Genomic DNA, 19227 nt, shown 5'->3' on the forward strand with positions numbered 1-19227 from the left:
CCAAGTTACAGGAAACCAGGCAGAGGGCCTTCTCGGTAGTAGCACCCACCCTGTGGAATGCCCTCCTACCAGATGTCAAAGAGAAAAACAACTACCAGACTTTTAGAAGACCTCTGAAGGCAGCTCTGTTTAGGGAAGCTTTTAATGTTTGACAGACTATTGTATTTTAATATTTTATTGGAAGCTGCCCAGTGTGGCTGGGGAAACCCAGCAACTGGGCATGTTGCCAGGCAACTATGTGTTTATGTGCATATCAGAAAAAAAATTCACCCCATGAACAAGGCTCATATTTTTGTTGGCTATCTGGAACTAATATCTGTAAAACACCTCTGTGGTATGAAGCATATTGGACAGGCTATAATGATACACTTTTAAACAGATTAAGCTTTTTAAACGAGGGCATAGTTGCATGCCTCTTTTTAATACTATACTGTATAATGCTGAAAGCAGTCCAGCTACAATCTTTGGACTCCTTATGGTGACCTGTTTATTACGCATTTATCCTGTTTAGCTTGCGCAAAGCTTATGCAGAAGTTGGATTAAATCTGGTCTTTATTAGGCTTTGTTTACAGGGCAGTTACACAACAAGCATTCCTCCTGATTTGGTCTACCCATTAATCAACTGATTATCCCACACCTCTCTGTGCATTTTGTCATCACTTTCCTCACCACAAAAGACCCGCCTTACACAATTACTTTACTCCAATTTAAATCCACATATAATTGCAACCTACATTTCCAGCATGCAACTGAATTACACCTGCAAAATACTGGCAGGCCAGAGGTGACTACAATCATGTCTATGTAGAAGTACATTCCCATTGAAATAAATGAAACCTGTCAAGTAATACACTCAGAAACAAGGGGAAAGTGCCACAGAGTTCAAAATATAGTCGGTTCAAAACTCCAGAGACCCAGAATTTCACAGTGCAGGAACTGTGATAAAAATTGGTTTGGACAAAACTGGCTTTCTGCTTCTGCTTCAGTCATTTATACTCTGGCTAGACCTATGTGTAAACTAGTGAGTTCAAACTGCTTAACAACAACATTGTGAATTGATTCTGTAGAAGCAATGTTAATTGATTACCATAGAATATATTTTTGTACAATGTGACTGAAGTTACAGTCAAAAGGCAAGATATTTTTGTCAGCAAACGTTGGTTATAATAATTATTATTTCTGTTCACTGCTGTTTTTAAAAATTCTCAAAGCAGTTCCCAAATTCCAGTTTGTCAAGGTAATATGACAGTCAGGGCAAGGAACGTTTGCAAGAAGAACATCAACTCATGGCTGTCTTTGGCCAACCAGACTTCTTATCTTCTTGTCTTCTAATTTGACTAAGGCAGGGGTGAGAAACAGATGTTTGAATTCATCTCCCACAACTGCAGCCATCATAACTGTGAAAAGAAAGTCTTTGGAGATAGATGATAGATAGATAGAGTCAAACCTCAGTTCCCGAATGCCTCCATTATTGTACATTTTGGCTCCTGAATGCCAAAAACCTGGAAGTAAATGCTCCGGTTTTCAAACGTTTTTTGGAACCTGAATGTCCGACATGGCTTCCACTCCACGCCTCGGTTGTCGAACATTTCAGAAGTCAATCGGTCTTCCAGAACAGATTACGTTTGAGAACTGAGGTTTGACTGTAGAAATAGATAGATGAAGATGATAGGTAGGTAGATGATAGATAGATAGATAGATAGATAGATAGATAGATAGATAGATGATAGATAGATAGATAGATGATAGATAGATAGATGATAGATAGATAGATAGACACTGTCATGTACTACTAAAGATTAACTTAAATATACCCCAGAACAGCAGCAATTATGTTAAAACTTTTAAAATGGCATGTTACATTATTCCAATCTATTGAATCCTTAGCCTAAACGTTTGAAATGGCTATTCAATTACACTCAGACTTGTAAAATGCTTATATGGTGCTTAGACCAGATAATAGTTTACTTTCTCAGGCAGTAGTTAGATAATCTGAAAAATCAAGCACTCATTCCTGAATAACCAGCAGAAACAAAAACTAATATGATAATCAGACAGCAGGGAAATCAAAGACTTCTGGAAAAGAAAGGCTTTCAAACAATGACAGAACACAAAGGGGACAAGCTGGTTTCCCAAGACAGGGAATTCCATATATTGTGTGTCACTACCGAATGGCTACTAGCCATGGTGGTTCAACCTCCAGTGTCAAAGGCTGCATACAAGTTGCTGGTCATCACATGTATGGAGAGTGATGTTGCACTCAGACTCTGCTTAAAGGCTTCTCATGGGTCTCATCTGGTTGGCCATGGTGATAACAGGATGCTCAACTAGATGGGCCTTTGGCCTGATCCAGCAATAACCTAGATTACTTCAAAAGTCAAATTAGAAGAAGGGAGAAAACCTATGACTAGCATACCATGTCCTACTAGATAATTATTTTAGGTTTGCTGCATCAATAGCTTCTTCTTTTTCTTAATTCTTTTGGATCAAGTTTTCTATACCTTTCACTTAATATAGACAAATAATTAGTCATTTAGATATCCCTATTAAAGCAAGCAAATGTTCCTTTGGTCATATTTGTCTTCAGTTGTCCAGAGTGCTTAGCATTATTTTTGTTTGTGTGATTATATAGGGGGGGGGTGTCTGGTACAGGGTTGAAAGTTGTACTATGCCATTTCATAACAACACAATTGTAGGAAACTTTTAAAATTTACATATGTTAGCACCATATGTTAGCAAAATATTCAATATTATTAATTTCACTTTTTTAATCTCCAGATTGTGATCTAATCGCTAACAAAGGAAAGGCCTGGAATATCATTCAAATTCAAATCTTGACCTATGAGTTCTGCTGCCCTGTAAGCCACCTTCAAGAACACAGAATCCTTTAAAGGTCAAAGCTCTTCCAAAGGCATCTGCAAGAGTTGTCCATCTGGCTTCTTCTTTAGCCCAGCTCTCTTTGTTATACTTGGTTGAATTATTACCTTTTTAGTAAAAAAAATTAACTTTACTTCTGCCTTGCTTAACATTTCATTTCCCCCTGTCATGTAGATTTTGGCCAATGGCTTTAGCTATCTATTTCTTTTCAATTGGGTTTTGTTTTTTCCAGTGTGGAAGTTGTGGCTTTCTTTTGATTTTGTTACACACACACACACCGAGAGAGAGAGAGAGACAGACAGAGAGAGAGAGAAAGAGAGAGAGAGAGAGAGAGAGAGAGAGAGAGAGAGAGAGAGAGAGATGGGTGGTGCTGTGGCCTAAACCATCAAGCCTCTTGAGTTTGTAATGCCAGCAGTTCAAATCCACACAACGAGGTGAGCTCCTGTCGCTTTGTCCCAGCTCCTGCCAACCTAGCAGTTCAAAAGCATACCAGCATGAGTAGATAAATAGGTACCACTGTGGTGGGAAGGTAAACAGCATTTCCATGCGCTCTGACTTCCATCACGGTGTTCCGTTGTGCCAGAAGCAGTTTGGTCGTGCTGGCCTCATGACCCAGAAAGCTGTCTGTGGACAAACGTCAGCTCCCTCAGCTGAAACCGGAGATAAGCACCACACCCCATAGTATAATTTGACTGGCCTTAACTGTCCAGGGGTCCTTTACCTTTACTTAGTACTGGGCTTTTTCACTTTCCTGCCTATAGAAGTTGCTGTTTCCCCTGGCTGAAAAAGTATACTGCAGCTAGCTCAAACGTTCTTAGTTAAGGATTTAGACTGAACAATAATGTTAACTATGTAGAGATTACAATGTTCTCCTTTCTCCTTTGCTCTTAATTATGTGCAGGTCTTTCTAACCAGTGGTCGAGTGGTTAGAACAGTGGTTTTCAACCAGTGTGCCATAGCATCCTGGGGACAACTCTGGCCTCTGTGCCTATTCCTTCCCTCTGTCCTCTGATGCCCTCTTCATCTCTGCTTCCCAAAGGCTCTGCAAGCAAGGGGTGACATAACTGGGCTCCTGAGCCCCACAAGGGTGCTGTAGAAAGAATGTGCAGTGATTCGTCAAGGGAGCCATGGACTCAAAAAGTTTGAAAACCTCTGGGTTAGAGTGTTGGAATAGGTCCTGGGAGACCAGGGTTCAAATCCTGATGCAGCCATGAAGCTCACTGGGTGACCCTGGGCCAGTCGCTGTCTCTCAGGCTAACCTAACATGGTTTATTGCAACTATTAATATTGCTCAGTTTGATGTGGCTGGGTACATAAAAACTGAGTCCTTTTGGGATGAAGCATAGTCCAGACCCATTAGATATTGTTCAAACTTTTACTTGCAGAACTCTCTTTAAAACATAACCAAAAAAAGTAAATGATACATCTAAACAGTTCCATATTGTGTGCATATCCAGCACAGGCTCAGCACCTAAGCACCTGGAACCCCTGGAATCTCGCACCACTCGGAGATTTTTGGAGGGGGGCATGCAACAACGTGTTTACCATCCATCTGGTGTGAAGTTGCTATACTCATGTCCAGGAAAACTGACAGTACTCAAGCTATACTATACTATACCTTTAAAGCACATAAAAGGTAAAGGTAAAGGAGCCAGTGTGGTGTAGTGGTTAAGAGCGGTAGTCTCGTAATCTGGGGAACCGGGTTCGCGTCTTCACTCCTCCACATGCAGCTGCTGGGTGACCTTGGGCCAGTCACACTTCTCTGAAGTCTCTCAGCCCCACTCACCTCACAGAGTGTTTGTTGTGGGGGAGGAAGGGAAAGGAGAATGTTAGCCGCTTTGAGACTCCTTAAAGGGAGTGAAAGGCAGGATATCAAATCCAAACTCTTCTTCTTCTTCTTCTAAAGGTACCCCTGCCCATTCAGGCCAGTCGTGTCCAACTCTAGGGTTGTGCACCCATCTCACTTAAGAGGCCAGGGGCCAGCGCTGTACGGAGACACTTCTGGGTTACGTGGCCAGCTTGACGAAGCTGCTCTGGCGAGCCAGCACCAGCGCAGCACACGGAAACGCTGTTTACCTTCCCGCTAGAAAGCGGTACCTATTTATCTACTTGCACTTAGGGGTGCTTTCAAACTGCTAGGTGGGCAGGAGCTGGGACCGAAAGACGGGAGCTCACCCCGCCGCAGGGATTCAAACCGCCGACCATGCGATCGGCAAGCCCTAGGTGCTGAGGTTTTACCCACAGCGCCACCCGCGTCCCTTTTAAAGCACATAATTCCCCTCAAAGAATAATTTACCCTTCACAGATTTACCATTTCCAGCAACCCTTAACAAACTACAGTACCCAGAATTCTTTGAGGGAGAGAATGCACTTTGGATGTTCTTTAAAAATAGTGTACATGTAGCCTCAGCAACTATTATAAACCCAGATATTTCAGAGCACATTTCAGTAGCTTTTCATCAGATTGGAGTAATTTGATCGCATTTGCCTGAATGTACCAGTTCCAAATGCTCGCTTCTTCACACAAATCTATTATATTAAAATTACCAATCATAGCCAATAGCATGTAACCATAGTGATGAGTGTTACCTGACCTGCCACTGTAGAAACCTCATCCCTATAGTTCATACTACATTTGAAGACACATATACCCAGGACTTCCATTTTCTTCAGCCAACTGAGGGCTTATCCACACTTACCTTTTCCTCTACATTTTCTAGGCGTGGTCTGCATTCCATGTCCAAGTGCCTTCTTTCTTTCTTTCTTTCTTTCTTTCTTTCTTTCTTTCTTTCTTTCTTCTCCAGAGCTTTCCCCACAAAAAATTGCACTTTAAAGCTGAATCGGAGTAAATGGCAATCCACAGAAAACCCCAATTGCCATTTGTTGTGCTTCAGCTTTAAAGAGCAGGTTTTTGCAGGGAATGCCTAGGATGGAAACAAGGCAATATTATTGCAACCTACCTTCCCTCTCCATTTACAGACCTTGTAATACAGGGGTGGGGGACCTATGGCCCTGCAGGTGTACTTAGCACAGTGTTATTTTTCTAGAAAAAAAGGTGCCGGAACTCAGCACAAACTTCTCGCTTCTTGTCTTGAAATGGCAATGGCACCCACCTGAGAGAGCTCCTGCTGGGGGGAAAGCCCTGACTCAGCAGGTATTGATGTCAGGTACTTAGCAGGCAAAACTGTTGAAATAAACATGTATTCATTACACAGTGAAAGACAGCCATAGAGTAAGCCACCCACATCTCACATAGCAAGATGTCCCACACTATTAGTTGTCATCAGCCGTGCCTCCACTCTAGATGGAATGCAGACAAAAGTTTCTCATTGTGATCTTAGAGTTCAGGCAGGTTAGTACAGGAAGAGAAGATCTCAGGAATTTCAAAGTTATGGCTAGCACTTTGTATTGTAACCCAAAGCATACAAGTGTAGGCAATTGTGCATGGTCTAAAAGGATGTGGGCAGAGAAATAAGAACTTGTGGACATCCAATGACACTGAATGTTGCAAGTTTCAAAGGGACAAAAGAAATTACTAATTCACAAAGTGCATTAAATCATGCCCACAAGTGGCAGTGAAGGCCACTAACATGCATGACTTTAAAAGAGTATTAGAGAAATTCATGGTGGACAAGGCTATCAATAGATACTGGCTAAATAATAATGATAATAATGATAATGATAATAGTTTCTATACCACCCTTCATCCAAGGATCACAAGGCAGTTTACAATATAAAAACACAAAAATACCTAACTTACAGGCAATGACTGTTTTGCATGGGGGTTGCATTCCTGACCCCCACACTCATCAGTGTGTGTAAGCCACCTCTGCCCCATTACGCCTCTGCTCACACCTTGTCCAGCCAATTCAAGGTTGTGGTGATGTGTGTGTGCATGATTGCTATGCTGTGCCTCCCTGATCAGAGTCAGCATGCTTCTGAATAATACCAGTTACTGGAAACCTAAGGAGTGTGCTCAAATCCTGCTTTCTGGCTTTCCATTGGCATAGCGCCCAAATGTATAGAGTGCCAACCACACCTGTAAAGGGATGGCATTTCAAGGAAATGCCAAAGGCAATACTGTATGTGACAGGTGTAAGGTAGCAATTAGAGGATAGTGAGACAATAGGATCACTAATATGAATGCTGAAATAAATCAGGAATATTAGGTGAGAGCTAGTTGATGGGAGTTGACCGGATGGTATCAGGAGGTGGTGAATGCTTCCTTATAGAAAGGGAAGGTGCTGGTTACCTTGAAAGAGGTGGTGCTTTCTGGACCCAGGGTATAACATATTTTTCCATGTATAAGACTATAATTTTTCCTAAATTTTTGAAGTTTAAAATAAGGGGTCGTCTTATACACGGATAGTGCATAGTGCATTTTTTTTTATTTTGAGTCCCCCAAAATAGGGGTCGTCTTATACACAGAAGAATACAGTAATTATAATTCCCTCCCAGCCATAAATATTCCTGGCGAAGGTGCATAAGAAGTTACTGTTTAGATTTTCTTGATTAGCCAGGCATTTTAATTATTTTGTATTGTTTTTATGCTTTGTTGTACTTGGTTGCCTTTATGTTTTCAAGGTAGGTGTTGTTGTTAAATGCCAATTAAATGCCAGAAGAGACTCTGTTTTAAATACATTCATCTGTAATGATCATAAACACTTCCTCTGTGTTATTCAATTCCTGAGGAACACCACCAGGGTGGGTTTTCATTCTATTCAGAAAGCTTGTGAATTTTGCTGTTGCTAATGTTGAGGTAGCTATTTCAAACCAGTTTTGCTATGGCTGATGGTTTAGACTTGTCTTAAGGATTGTTTCTGGTGGCTTTTCTTTCTTTCTAGCGTGTTTCTTGTTTTTGCTGTATACAGTGGTACCTTGGGTTAAGTACTTAATTCGTTCCAGAGGTCCATTCTTAACCTGAAACTGTTCTTAACCTGAAGCACCACTTTAGCTAATGAGGCCTCCCACTGCTGCCGCGCCGCCGGAGCACGATTTCTGTTCTCATCCTGAAGCAAAGTTCTTAACCTGAAGCACTATTTCTGGGTTAGCGGAGTCTGTAACCTGAAGCATATGTAACCTGATGTAACTAGTTGTTTAATCATTTATAAGTTGCCTAGAGAGTTTATTACTTGATTATAGCAGGGTCCCTGAAAAATAAAATCTTCACTGCAGATGAGTTAAAATATTATGGCATGCAACCCAATCTCCAAGTGGTGAAAGACGAAAGGGGTGTCTTGTCTAGAGTTTAGTTTCTTTGGAATAAAGGGCAATGGAGAATGTGGCGTCTTTAGGATACTATAGGGTTCCCCCCCCCCCACAAACATACAACCTGAGCATAGGATGGAATGGCTCACAGCACTAACACCCCAGCAGATCTTGCTTCCCGTTACATTTCCAGGGATGCCACAGCAAAGATCTAGCACAGAGCAAGACATGTCTCTGTGTCTCCAGCTTCCAGCAGTGCTTAACTGGCCAACCAAGGCCATTGGCTTAACAAAGGAAATGGTTTGGCTGATTCAGAAGTCTCTCCTACTATTTTCTAAACAACCCTACAAGGGACCCATGATATAAATCAAGACCAACCTGTTACGATATAGAAGCAATGCAGCTGCAAGCTGCTGCTAGCTTGAAAACATCACATGATGTTGGGACTGTCCATGGGAAACAGAGGGCACCGGAATTAGCTCAGAGTGTAATATGAGCTGTACAGGAAGTGTTTGTGTCTCTCTACTGCTGGAGTTTGAAGAGAGCAGTCATGTTTTTTGTAACACTGCAAAGACAGAAATAAAGGCATGAAAATACGTTTTCTGTCTATCTCTTTCCCCTGCCGGGGGGGGGGCAGGAAAGAGGGGTGTGTTCTTCTCACACTGAGAAGGATCGCCTATCGCGACCTCTGCCTGGATCTTGCCGGGAAAGCAGACAGGGAGGTCAACAGGAAACCAAGCCGGGTGCCGGGGAGAGTTGCCAGTTTCTCCTGATAAAGGCTTGATTTCTGACATCCGTCACTGTAATGTGTATGGGTTGCTTGTGCGTAAGTTGCCGCCTCTCCAGGCTTTGTTGCCTTGCTAAACCTTTCAGTCTGGGCAGCCCTTCACTTTGTGGCTGCCTCAGTCGCTAGCAGTAGCCGTCAGTGGGCGTTTCTTAAATCTTTTCCAACATAAAAGTTGTTTGACACCCAGTCTCCTCCTACTCTCTCTGCACGGAAGTCTTCTGCGCAGGGTGGGCGTGGGTAGCGGAGGAACCGTGCTCTCCCCGCTTGTGTCCGGTGAAGAGTCCTGGAGCCCTCTCGCCGATTCCCCCATCAGCCCCTCTATATCCCTGGTGTTGCGCTGATTTGCTTCCCCATCTGCGGAGCTGCCTCTCCCCCTGCTGGGCCCTTCTCCAGCATCATTTGAGAGCCTTCCCTCCGCCTCTAGCTCCGATGTCAGTTCCCTGACATCCACCTCCCCCCCCCCAGGACCCCCTCCACCCCTGGCCCGACCTGTTGACCCAACTTTGTCCCTTTCTTCGGCCGACGATGCGGGGAACCCCCGGAAGGAGCTGTCGCCATCCTCTGAGGATTCAAAACCTGCTTCCCACCCGCTCTGATCCCTTCCCACGGGGTGGGCCTCCCAGTCTGATTCTTCTTCCTCCGAAACCTCTTCTCCCTCCCCTTCGGAGACAAAAACCCCCACAAAATCCTCTTCATCGTCTGTGGTTCCAAATTGCTGCTCCCAGAATCTCACTAGTGGTTTGGGTTTGTCCGGGAACAGGCGGTGGAATTTCCGACCCAGGTTCTCCCTCCCAAGCCACCAAGTACTCCACCTGGCGCCCTCGCCACCTTGAATCAAGTATTTCCGTGACCAAGTTGTGGTGCTCCCTCTCTTCTACCTGCGGGTGTGTGGTGACTTCTCCCTCTCGCCCCGGGAATCCCCTTACTTCCCTGTACGGTGAGAGTAGGGACCTATGGAACACCGGGTGTATCTTCATGCTGTCTGGCAATTTGAGCTTGAATGCCACGGGGTTCACCTGCTGTGTTACCTCAAACGGTCCCAGCCGCCTGGGTTGCAACTTCTTGCACCCCCCCCCTTAAAAGGTAACCCTTGGGTTGACAACCACACCCGATCTCCCACCCGTATGGTCTCCCCTTCCCTACAGCGCTTGTCTGCCTGCCTCTTGTAAATTTCCTTGGCCCACTCCAAGTTCATCTTAAGTTGCTGGTGCAGGGCTTCCATTTCTTCCACAAACTGCTCTGCTGCCGGTACACTCCAACCTTCCTCCCCACTCCCCGGGAAGGCCCTGGGGTGACACCCATAATTGGCTATGAACGGGCTCATTCCCGTTGACACATGTCCCATGCTTCGGGAGAGTGTCCGCAAGACTTGCGCGCCCGGCAGGAGGTCCCGCCGGGCGCGCGAGGCTTGGGGCGGCAGCCTGCAGCCCGAAGCACAGGGAGCCCTCCGGAGGTGTGGACAAGGCTTGGGGCGGCAGCCGTGGCTGGGGGGGGGAATAATTTGTTTTATTCATTTCCCCCTCAAAAAAACGAGGTGCGTCCTATGGGCCGGTGTGCCCTACAGGATGAAAAATACGGTATATTGTTAGTTCTAGAAAGCTCGCTTATAGATTTTTTTCAAAGGGAGGGGGTTGGCAATGCTTTTCTTTTTCTGTAATTTTATTACACCAAGTTGCTGTGAAGATGGAAAAAGATTGTGGCTTATTTCAGCCTATTGAAAACTGGGACATCATATACTTACAATAAAAGATTTGATCCTCTAGTGAGGCTTTCCAGTATGAATCTTTGTTATCAGTTAAAATCATATTCAGAAACATTTAATTGTCCTGAAGATATGAAGGATTAACAATTCCATGGTTTATAACCTAATATTATAACTGCAGAAATAGCTAAACAAAAGCATTTTCTGTATAAACTGGCTTCTAGCACCCTCCAATGGATTATGGCAGTATAATAATTTGTTGAGGCGAAGCATAATTTGTCAAAATGTGTGTGTGTGTGTTTAAGCATCCTGTTACTAAGGCAGCCTTCACCAACGTGGTGCCATGCAGCTGTTTTGAACTACAATTCCTATCAGCCCCAGCAATGCTGGAAAGCTGTACTAAGGGATTCTGATTCGGAAATGAGCTCTATTTAAATCCTAAACTTTAGAAGAGAATCATTCTTAATATTGGATAGAAAAAGAAATGCAGAATACATACTTCCAATATCTATATAGCCCTGTACCGCAAGACAACTCCATGTAATCTACATGCCCTTCCACACAAACTAATGCAGATACATCCCAAATTCCCCCCTTGCAAGGGCTTTTCTGAGAATGACTGAACTGGCTGGATAATCTTTTGATGGGAATCAATCCCCAGTCCCCTGCTGTGATCCAAACAAAAATCATCTCCACACTGCTTTAGCCTTAGCGAAAGGCTCCCATGGCTTTTCTGCTATGGGAACTTCTCTGCCTGCGGCTAAAAAGGATGGTTTTTGTTGACATGGTGGCCAGGGGAACAAAATGTAAACCTTCCCATGCACTACAGTCTTGTCAAAAATGGCCCTGTTTCTTTTGGTATTACAGTGGTACCTCGGGTTAAGAACTTAATTCGTTCTGGAGGTCTGTTCTTAACCTGAAACTGTTCTTAACCTGAAGCACCACTTTAGCCAATGGGGCCTCCTGCTGCCGCTGTGCCAGCGGAGCACGATTTCTGTTCTCATCCTGAAGCAAAGTTCTTAACCCGAGGTAATATTTCTGGGTTAGCTGAGTCTGTAACCTGAAGTGTCTGTAACCTGAGGCACCACTGTACTTTCTAAGACGCTGACACAGTTGCTAATGAAGCATTATTTGCAACATCTAGGTTGACCCTTACTTAAGTACAGGCCACACACTCCCATTTACACGCATTCAATATGTGCACAACCACATATATGTGCATCAAACCGAACCTGGCAAGGGCCCCAAAATGTCACAGAACCGTCATAAAAGGGGCAGGTGTGGCAGGGACAGAACAGGATGTTTGCAGGATTTTCCAATGATATTTCAAATATATGCAATTTTATTGATGCATGTGGTACCTCGGAATATAATCCCAGCATAAATGGGGGATTGCCTCGATAGGAAGCCATTTTCAAATGAATATTCAATAGCAACTTTTCATATGTCATTTGAAATGCTTTTTAAAAATTGTTCCGTGAACCGCCCTGAGACCTCGAGGTATAGGCCAGTATATAAATTAAATCAAATCAATAGATAGATAGAAGGGGAAAGTGAGTTCCAATCTAACATCAGAGGTCTTGTTTCCTTTTGCTATTTGTGTAGAGATTTTTAATGCAGCTCAATAATCTTTCAATATTATTTCACAAGATCTTTGATTGTAATAAAACCCCAAATCAGTTTGTCATAGGGATATCACATTTTTCAAACAGCCAAACTGCTTTTCCCCCCTAAAAAAATAAATAAATTCCATGTCACATAAGCATATCTATTTATCTATCACTGCCACTGACCTCTCTCTTTTCCACTTATGGTAGGCGATCTCAAGATTGTGTCCACAACTCAAGATCCAAAGGGATGGTCAGGGGCAAATCTACTGGGATTTCTTTTTTCTTTGAACCTGTTTTTGAAACTCTCCTTAATTTCAGAAATGATTCACCACATGGCATGAGAATGTTAAGGAATGTTAATGTTAGTATTAAGGAATGTGAATGGGTAAGGAAAGAGTTGGCTCCTTCTGAGTCATTTTTGAGATGCTCCTGCTGGAATCTCCTGACTTCCTTATCAGTGTTTCCATGTATATCTGTGTATAATTTGGCTCAGATTATGGTGGTGGACCATAGCAGAACTGTGGAGTTATCTGATGCAAAGAGCTTGTCTGAGAAGAAAACTTGAAGACAGGGTGGATTTGATTTAAATCACTACTCAGTAAGACTTGATTTAAATTACTAGTCAGTAAGACTTGATTTTAAATCACTAGTCAGTAAGACTTGATTTAAATCATTTTTACAGAAAGACTCATTCTTGCTGGTATAATCTTAATATTTTACAACCAGATGAAGGTTTCATTTTTGGAATAATAAATTTTCAGAGTAGTTTTTACAGTTACATCAAAAATTACTGATTTGATTATACTATTAGAAATACATAGAGAGATAATTATGAAATTATTGTGAGGTTTAATAAGTTAACTGTTTATATTTGGACAACTTTTCTGTTATACTTTATTGGAAGGAGAAAAATAATCATTTCCTTAATAACAATTTAAACAATTTATTTAATTAAAACAATAACATTATAGCATATGTATCCATGTTTGTTAACTGATGTGGTTAAATGGTTTTAAAAAAAACAACTTAGACTGAGTTTTAGCACACATGAAAAACTTAAAACAAATCCTTATTTCCTGATGAATAGCCTTTGGACTCTAATGTAACTTAAATAGAAAGCTATCTTTAGAAAGATTTTTCCTCCAAAAGCATTTTATTTTAAAAATCCAATTTAAAATTTAAAGATCCAATTTTTTAATTATTATTTTTAAAAATCATTGATTTTTATCCACCCTGCTTGGAGAACTGACAGACTTCAGGACAAGAGAGCTCCAATCTGTTGCAGGGCTCTATGCAAACAGACTTAGAACTTGCATGTGGACTTTGTTCAACAAGAACCAAAGAGAGAAAAGCCTTCATGTAACCTGTATTATCATGTGTAAATACAGAGTGTTTTGTGCATGCCAAGTAAAACACCTCTGCTTAAAAACAATTGTTTCATGTTGGTGATCTTAATTACTTTGCTGACGCTTCTGTTGCGCACACAGATACATATCAGGGAATACATATCATCTTGAGCACATGAAACCACATGAAACTAGTTGCATTGGCTCCTGGCTATTTTCTTTTCAAATTATGCCCAGTTTTTTCCAGCACTGCAGCTGTCACTGCCATCGTGGCACAGCAGCATCAGCCAATGCATTCTTTGGAGGCTAGATCTGTTGCCCCTGTGAATCCTCACCTTACCTCATGGGTGGGCCAGCCCTGTCCCACAGGCATCTGGGTGGCCACTGTGAGAACAGGGGTTTGCGGCACTCATCTCGCTTTACTGGCCGAAGGAGCCAGCATACAGCTTCCAGGTCATGTGGCCAGCAGGATTAAGCCGCTTCTGGCGAACCAGAGCAGCGCACGGAAACGCCGTCTACCTTCCCGCCGGAGTGGTACCTATTTATCTACTTGCACTTTGACGTGCTTTCGAACTGCTAGGTTGGCAGGAGCAGGGACCGAGTAACGGGAGCTCACCCTGTCGCAGGGATTTGAACTGGCGACCTTCTGATTGGCAAGTCCTAGGCTCTGTGGTTTAACCAACAGCATCACCCGTGTCCCTTTGGATTCACTTACTTAGCTCAAAATGTAACTGCAAAACTTCGAATACCACCCCAGCAATTTAGCTCTATGAGCCTGGGCTCAATGCATGCTGGCAAAGCCTCACTCCTGTCAGCAACTGTGCTGCAGCATTACGGCTTTCCAGACTAGCTGCAGCATCCAGACCAAGGGCAAGGGAAGCCCCACATAGAGCGCACTGCTGCAACCCAGCCGACCCTCTGCTCCTACGTTTGCATGTGTAGAGTCTGAGGTTTCTTCTTCACAAGCGACAAAATACGGGAGAAGATGTAGCCAATGTGTAGGGAGGCGGCACAGTAGCAGCGCCGGCTCTCCTGGCCGCCTCGGAGGCAGCTGAGATTGGCCGGTAGCCGACTAAGGAGGGCGGAGGCGGAGGCTGCACACAGCCCAGGAAATCGTTGCCTCTTTAACAACCGCGGTCCTTGGCCGGAGGGGAGGAGACGGGAGCAGCGGCGGGGGAGTGGGTGGGACCTTCCCGGGGCGCGTGCGCTGGCCAAGTGCTTTATAGCGCGGGACTGCAGCTTGTTGTGGGGCGAGGTCGTCTGCGCAGCCGGAGGAGCGTCGCCTGCGGTAAGGCGAGAGGCTTCATGCAGGCGCGCGCGCGGCTCGGGCGACTCGGAGAGAGAGAGAGAGAGAGAGAGAACACGGGCAGAACTTGGCCCTTGACGCATTTGGCCGCAAGCAGCATAGGGAGGAGCGCCGCCTCGGGGGTCCTTCTGGCTGACCGGGGCCGCGGAGGGGTGGCTGGGGAAATGCGACGCTCGGACGAGGGTCCCCTGCTGGGCTGCAGCGCGCGCTATAGGCCGGGGACTTGCACGGCCGTCGGGCAGCTCTTGGAAGCGCCGGCTCCCTTGACGTCACCGCTTCCTCGTCGCCGAAGCGCAGCTGCGCTCGGCCGAAATGGTGGCAAAACGGGTCCTGGCGTTGCCGCGGTTCCGGAAAGGGTGGCAGCGGGGGAACTCCTCTCCGTAGGATGCAAACCGACTTGCGTGACAGCTAGTCGCGAGCACCTCCGTGAGGCCGAATTCTAGAGCAGACGTCAAGGTGGGCGTTTCGTAACGTCGCTATCATCTTCTTTCTTCTTCTTTGGCGATCACTCGTAGCTGAGTAAAATTGTCTTCCATAAACACAGTTTTAACAATGAGTCCGTAAGTGACTGTGGAGGCCAATTCTGGATTCACACGTCCTTCCACAGTGGGGACATTGGTTTCTGGGTGGGAGTAGATCACGTGTGGATTTGCCAAGCGTGCCTTCCTCCTAGCACGTTTCTCCCTTGCGTCCTGAGTTCGAGTGTCTTCAAGCCCATGACACCTTTAATAAAGGCTGTTCTCCAACTGGAGAGCTCGCAGGCAAGTGTTTCCCAGTTGTTGGTGTTTATACTACATTTTTAAAAACTTGCCTAAGACAGTCTTTAAACTTCTTATGTTGATCACCAGCATTACTTTCCATTTTTAAGTTCGGAATAGAGTAGTTGCTTTGGAAGACAGTCATCAGGCATCTGCACAACATGACCAGTCCTACGAAGTTGATGTTGAAGAATCATTGCTTCAACACTGGTGATCTTTGCTTCTTCCAATACACTAGTATTAGTTCGCCTGTCTTCCCAAGTGTTATGTAAACATTTTTGGAGACCCCCATTGATGGAATCTTTCGAGGAGTTGGAGATGGCATTTATAAGTGATCCATGTTTCACAAACTTAATGTTAAGATGCTTCTAGCAAGGGATTGTTCAACCCTTGGGAAATCGCTTTTTATGAGGTAGAGCTTATCTATTCCAGGCTCAGTCCAAAGAGGTCTTTGCGCAAAAGTAGGCTTTATTTGACAAACCAAGGATTCTTGGCTGGGATACAGTTAAAGTGAAATACTTTGTTGGTTCCTTTGACTTCAGTTGTGTAGCAATTTCTTCTTTTAATGCGGGGGGGGGGTGGATTACTTACGCAGATGGTGGTACGCATGTATGTCCTGAAAGGGAAGCAGGCTGTGGGTAGCTGGAAGCTATATCATGTAGTGTCAGTTTCTCAGCTTTTGGCATATTGTAGACATCAACAATGACCAAAACAGTCTACTAAGACCTCACATCCAAAAAACTGTGTGTACGATTGCACTTGCTCAAGTTTCTTGAGTTGATCAAAAGTGCATAATTTTGACTGGATTGAACCAAGTTGGTCCCTCCAGAAAGCATGAGTAGTAAACCAAATAACACCCATAATTTATACATGGTGGTAGATTGCAAAGATTCAAATGGATTTCTGTAAAACACACCCACGTCTTTGTCACTCTACTGTGTCTCTAAAAGTAGCAGAACTTGAAAAGCCGTTTTGCAGTCTGAGGAAAAGTGAGAAGGTTCTTGTAATAATTGAGACAGCAGGCAGTATATCAGTAAACATTTAGACAGCTTGGAAGCACTTACTGCTGAAACCTAGGACATTTTAATTTGTGGTTAGTAGGTGTATTCAGGGCTACATGAGCACACATTGAACTGAGGCCAAGATGCATGAGCCTCTGGTTGGCCATATCTCGCAAGCTAATCAAAATATAATTAAGTGAAAGAATGAAAGAATATACAGTAGACCCTCTGGATATGGATTTCATTCGTTCCGGGGGTCCAAAAAATCTGTAAGCAGCACGCGGAGCACTTCTGCCCATGAGAAAGCAGTGAAACCCGGAAAAATACTTCCAGGTTTGCCGCTTTCGCAACCCGAAGGTTATGTCTCCAGAGAGGTACGTAACCCGAGAGTCCACTGTAATGAAAGAAGACTGGATCAAAAACTAGAGCTGCTGAGTTGCTAATCTGTTCATAGTCAGTTATCAAAAGATATATTAATGGACATAATTCTGTTGACCTTTTGGAGATGCTTTGTGGTGGGAAGTTTCACCTGGATCCATGGGCATAGCCAGGATTTTTATTGGAAAGGGCAGGGCTTTTGTTTCGGGGGGTGCAGAACCAAAGTGATTGGTAAGTTAGTTAAGTATTTCTATTGTTTTACTTGATCTAGGGGGGAAGCTGCGCCCCCTTGGCGCTACGCCCATGCTTGAATCCTTTTTGGGTTCTTTGATCTGTGTTGCTCAAATCCTTATGTGGCCCCCTTCAGTCATAAGGGCTAAAAATTTACTGTTAAAAACTGAAGGCACAGGCTTTCTGCCACTTAGTTTATTAGATCTTGTGTTTGTGCAGTTTGCAATGCAGTTCTTATTAAGAAGAGCAGATCACAATCCTTGTGTGTTCCTGGAACCTAGGGCTACCACCTCTCTTTTCCCAAGCTTTTAAAAACTGCATGACAGTCAGGAAAACAGCAGCTTCAGCTTTTCTCTACTTTTCTATGCTGGGAAAAGTATTGGTTGCTGACATTGCTACCTCTTCAAGCAGTATCTTCAAGTCCATCACACTTCTGTCCTGCCTTTTGCTGTTCCTGCCAACAACAACTTCTGCTCCTGTGGTTCTGTGTGAGCCCACCCCACACCACCCCATTGCACAGTGTGCTGATTTCCTCAGTTTCCTCTCTTTTCCTTAGGTCCTTGTTTTCTTTATGGACTCTTTTCCTACATTTGTATTCCTGATGATCATGAATGTTTCAATTTACTTCTTTTCCAGCTTCCCTAGACAGCACACACTCAAAAACTTGACATTTATTCACAGCAGTTGAATCTAACTCATCTTTTTAATCACTGAACAGCTAGTTTGAAATATACATATATATTGTCCAAGATGAACTTCTTCATGGAAACACTCAGAGTCATTGGACTGTCAGTATATTTTACACTGGAGAGTTTCGTCTTATTATTCATCCCTGTGCGGAAGAAGAATGTGACTGGTGAAATAGTGCTTATCACGGGAGCTGGAAGCGGAATCGGAAGGCTGATGGCTCTGAAGTTTGCTCGTCTTGGAGCTACATTGGTACTCTGGGATATCAGTGTAGAAGGCAACAAAGAGACAGCCAGACTGGCAAGGAAAAATGGAGCTGCGAGAGTGCACAACTACACTTGTGACTGTAGCAAAAGGCAGGAGGTCTATCAAGTAGCAGATCAGGTAACTTTGTTTTGCAAGTGGAGTTTTATTTTGCATAACGTTTTATCTAGTCCTCAGTTTCACATATGTTCTTACAGCATGTTCATGTGTTGCAAGATACAACCATAAACACAGCTTCACTGTGCTTAGCTGCATTTGTAGGAAGCCACCATATCAACCTGATACTACCAACCCTTTGGTTTATTCTTCATAGCTGCTCCAACTATTCACTTCTTCAGTCCTTTGAAAGAGTTGGAGCAGCTTAATAGTGACCCTGAAGGTAAACAGTAATGAGGCAAACCAGAACAAACGTACCTTCATTCATAATTATGTTTGGCTGTTGTTGGTTTTTTTAATACATCATAATGCAACCAATGTTTTGATCTCTTGGGTGTAATAATCACCCGTGTGGTATAGGAGTTGCTGCTATTAGACACCTTCTCTCACCACAGGCAACTCAAGGCTTCTGTTACATTTGTTGTGGATATTCTACATCCATAGGGTGAATTACTGTTTTTCCAATTCCATGACTGCTTCATATTTAGAACCACACTGATTAGCATCATTCCATTGGGAGGTCCTTGCCCCACCTGGGGATTACATAGAAACACATAAACAGGCATTTACAAGTGAAGAGAGAGAGAGAGCTCTTCAAGGAATGTGTGGGAGAGATTGGCTTGTTGCTTTTTCAAGAGTACTAATGGGATTGTTTTTTATTTCACACACCCTGATGAATAATCAAAAGTGAGAAGTTGCCCACATCAATTTCTCTGGTTTGGATATGTATGCACAGGGCCAGAAAGTCTCGTATCCTGGTGTCTAATCTGAGAGCAGCTTTTTAATCTCCAGTAGAAGTATGTTGCTTCATTAGCTACCTGAACCTCTCAGTGGAGGCATCAAGGACTGGCAATTTTACAGTGCAGTTCTATATACATAGGCACAAACTATATGGGGCCCTATTCCATTTGCCAAT

General features: G+C 43.8%; 2 protein-coding genes across 7 annotated transcripts in view; one reads left to right on the plus strand and one right to left on the minus strand.

Moving 5' to 3' along the window:
- The window catches only part of LOC310713619 (uncharacterized protein), a 59089-nt gene extending 50291 nt beyond the window's left edge, over positions 1-8798 (minus strand). The window contains exons 1-3 of the mRNA XM_083518083.1: positions 6638-8798; positions 5991-6061; positions 5577-5801 (exon numbers count right to left, since the gene is read on the minus strand). Of these exons, the coding sequence (XP_083374209.1) occupies positions 5577-5801; positions 5991-6061; positions 6638-6668 (327 nt within the window). The 5' untranslated portion in view covers positions 6669-8798. The remainder of the gene's footprint in view (positions 1-5576; positions 5802-5990; positions 6062-6637) is intronic.
- Positions 1-19227, plus strand: part of SDR16C5 (short chain dehydrogenase/reductase family 16C member 5) — a 39671-nt gene that overhangs the window by 6231 nt on the left and 14213 nt on the right. The window contains exons 1-2 of one of the 6 annotated variants that reach the window (XM_083518037.1): positions 14690-14818; positions 17923-18275. In XM_083518037.1, coding sequence (XP_083374163.1) covers positions 17955-18275 — 321 coding nt within the window. In that variant the 5' untranslated portion in view covers positions 14690-14818; positions 17923-17954. Of the gene's footprint in view, positions 1-14689; positions 15293-17840; positions 18276-19227 lie in introns of those variants that run through there. The other 5 variants (XM_083518036.1, XM_083518038.1, XM_083518041.1 and 2 more) reach the window with 5 other exon arrangements.

Source organism: Podarcis liolepis (genome assembly GCF_965112155.1).
Source record: "Podarcis liolepis genome assembly, chromosome: 8".
NCBI classification, from domain to species: Eukaryota; Metazoa; Chordata; class Lepidosauria; order Squamata; family Lacertidae; genus Podarcis; species Podarcis liolepis.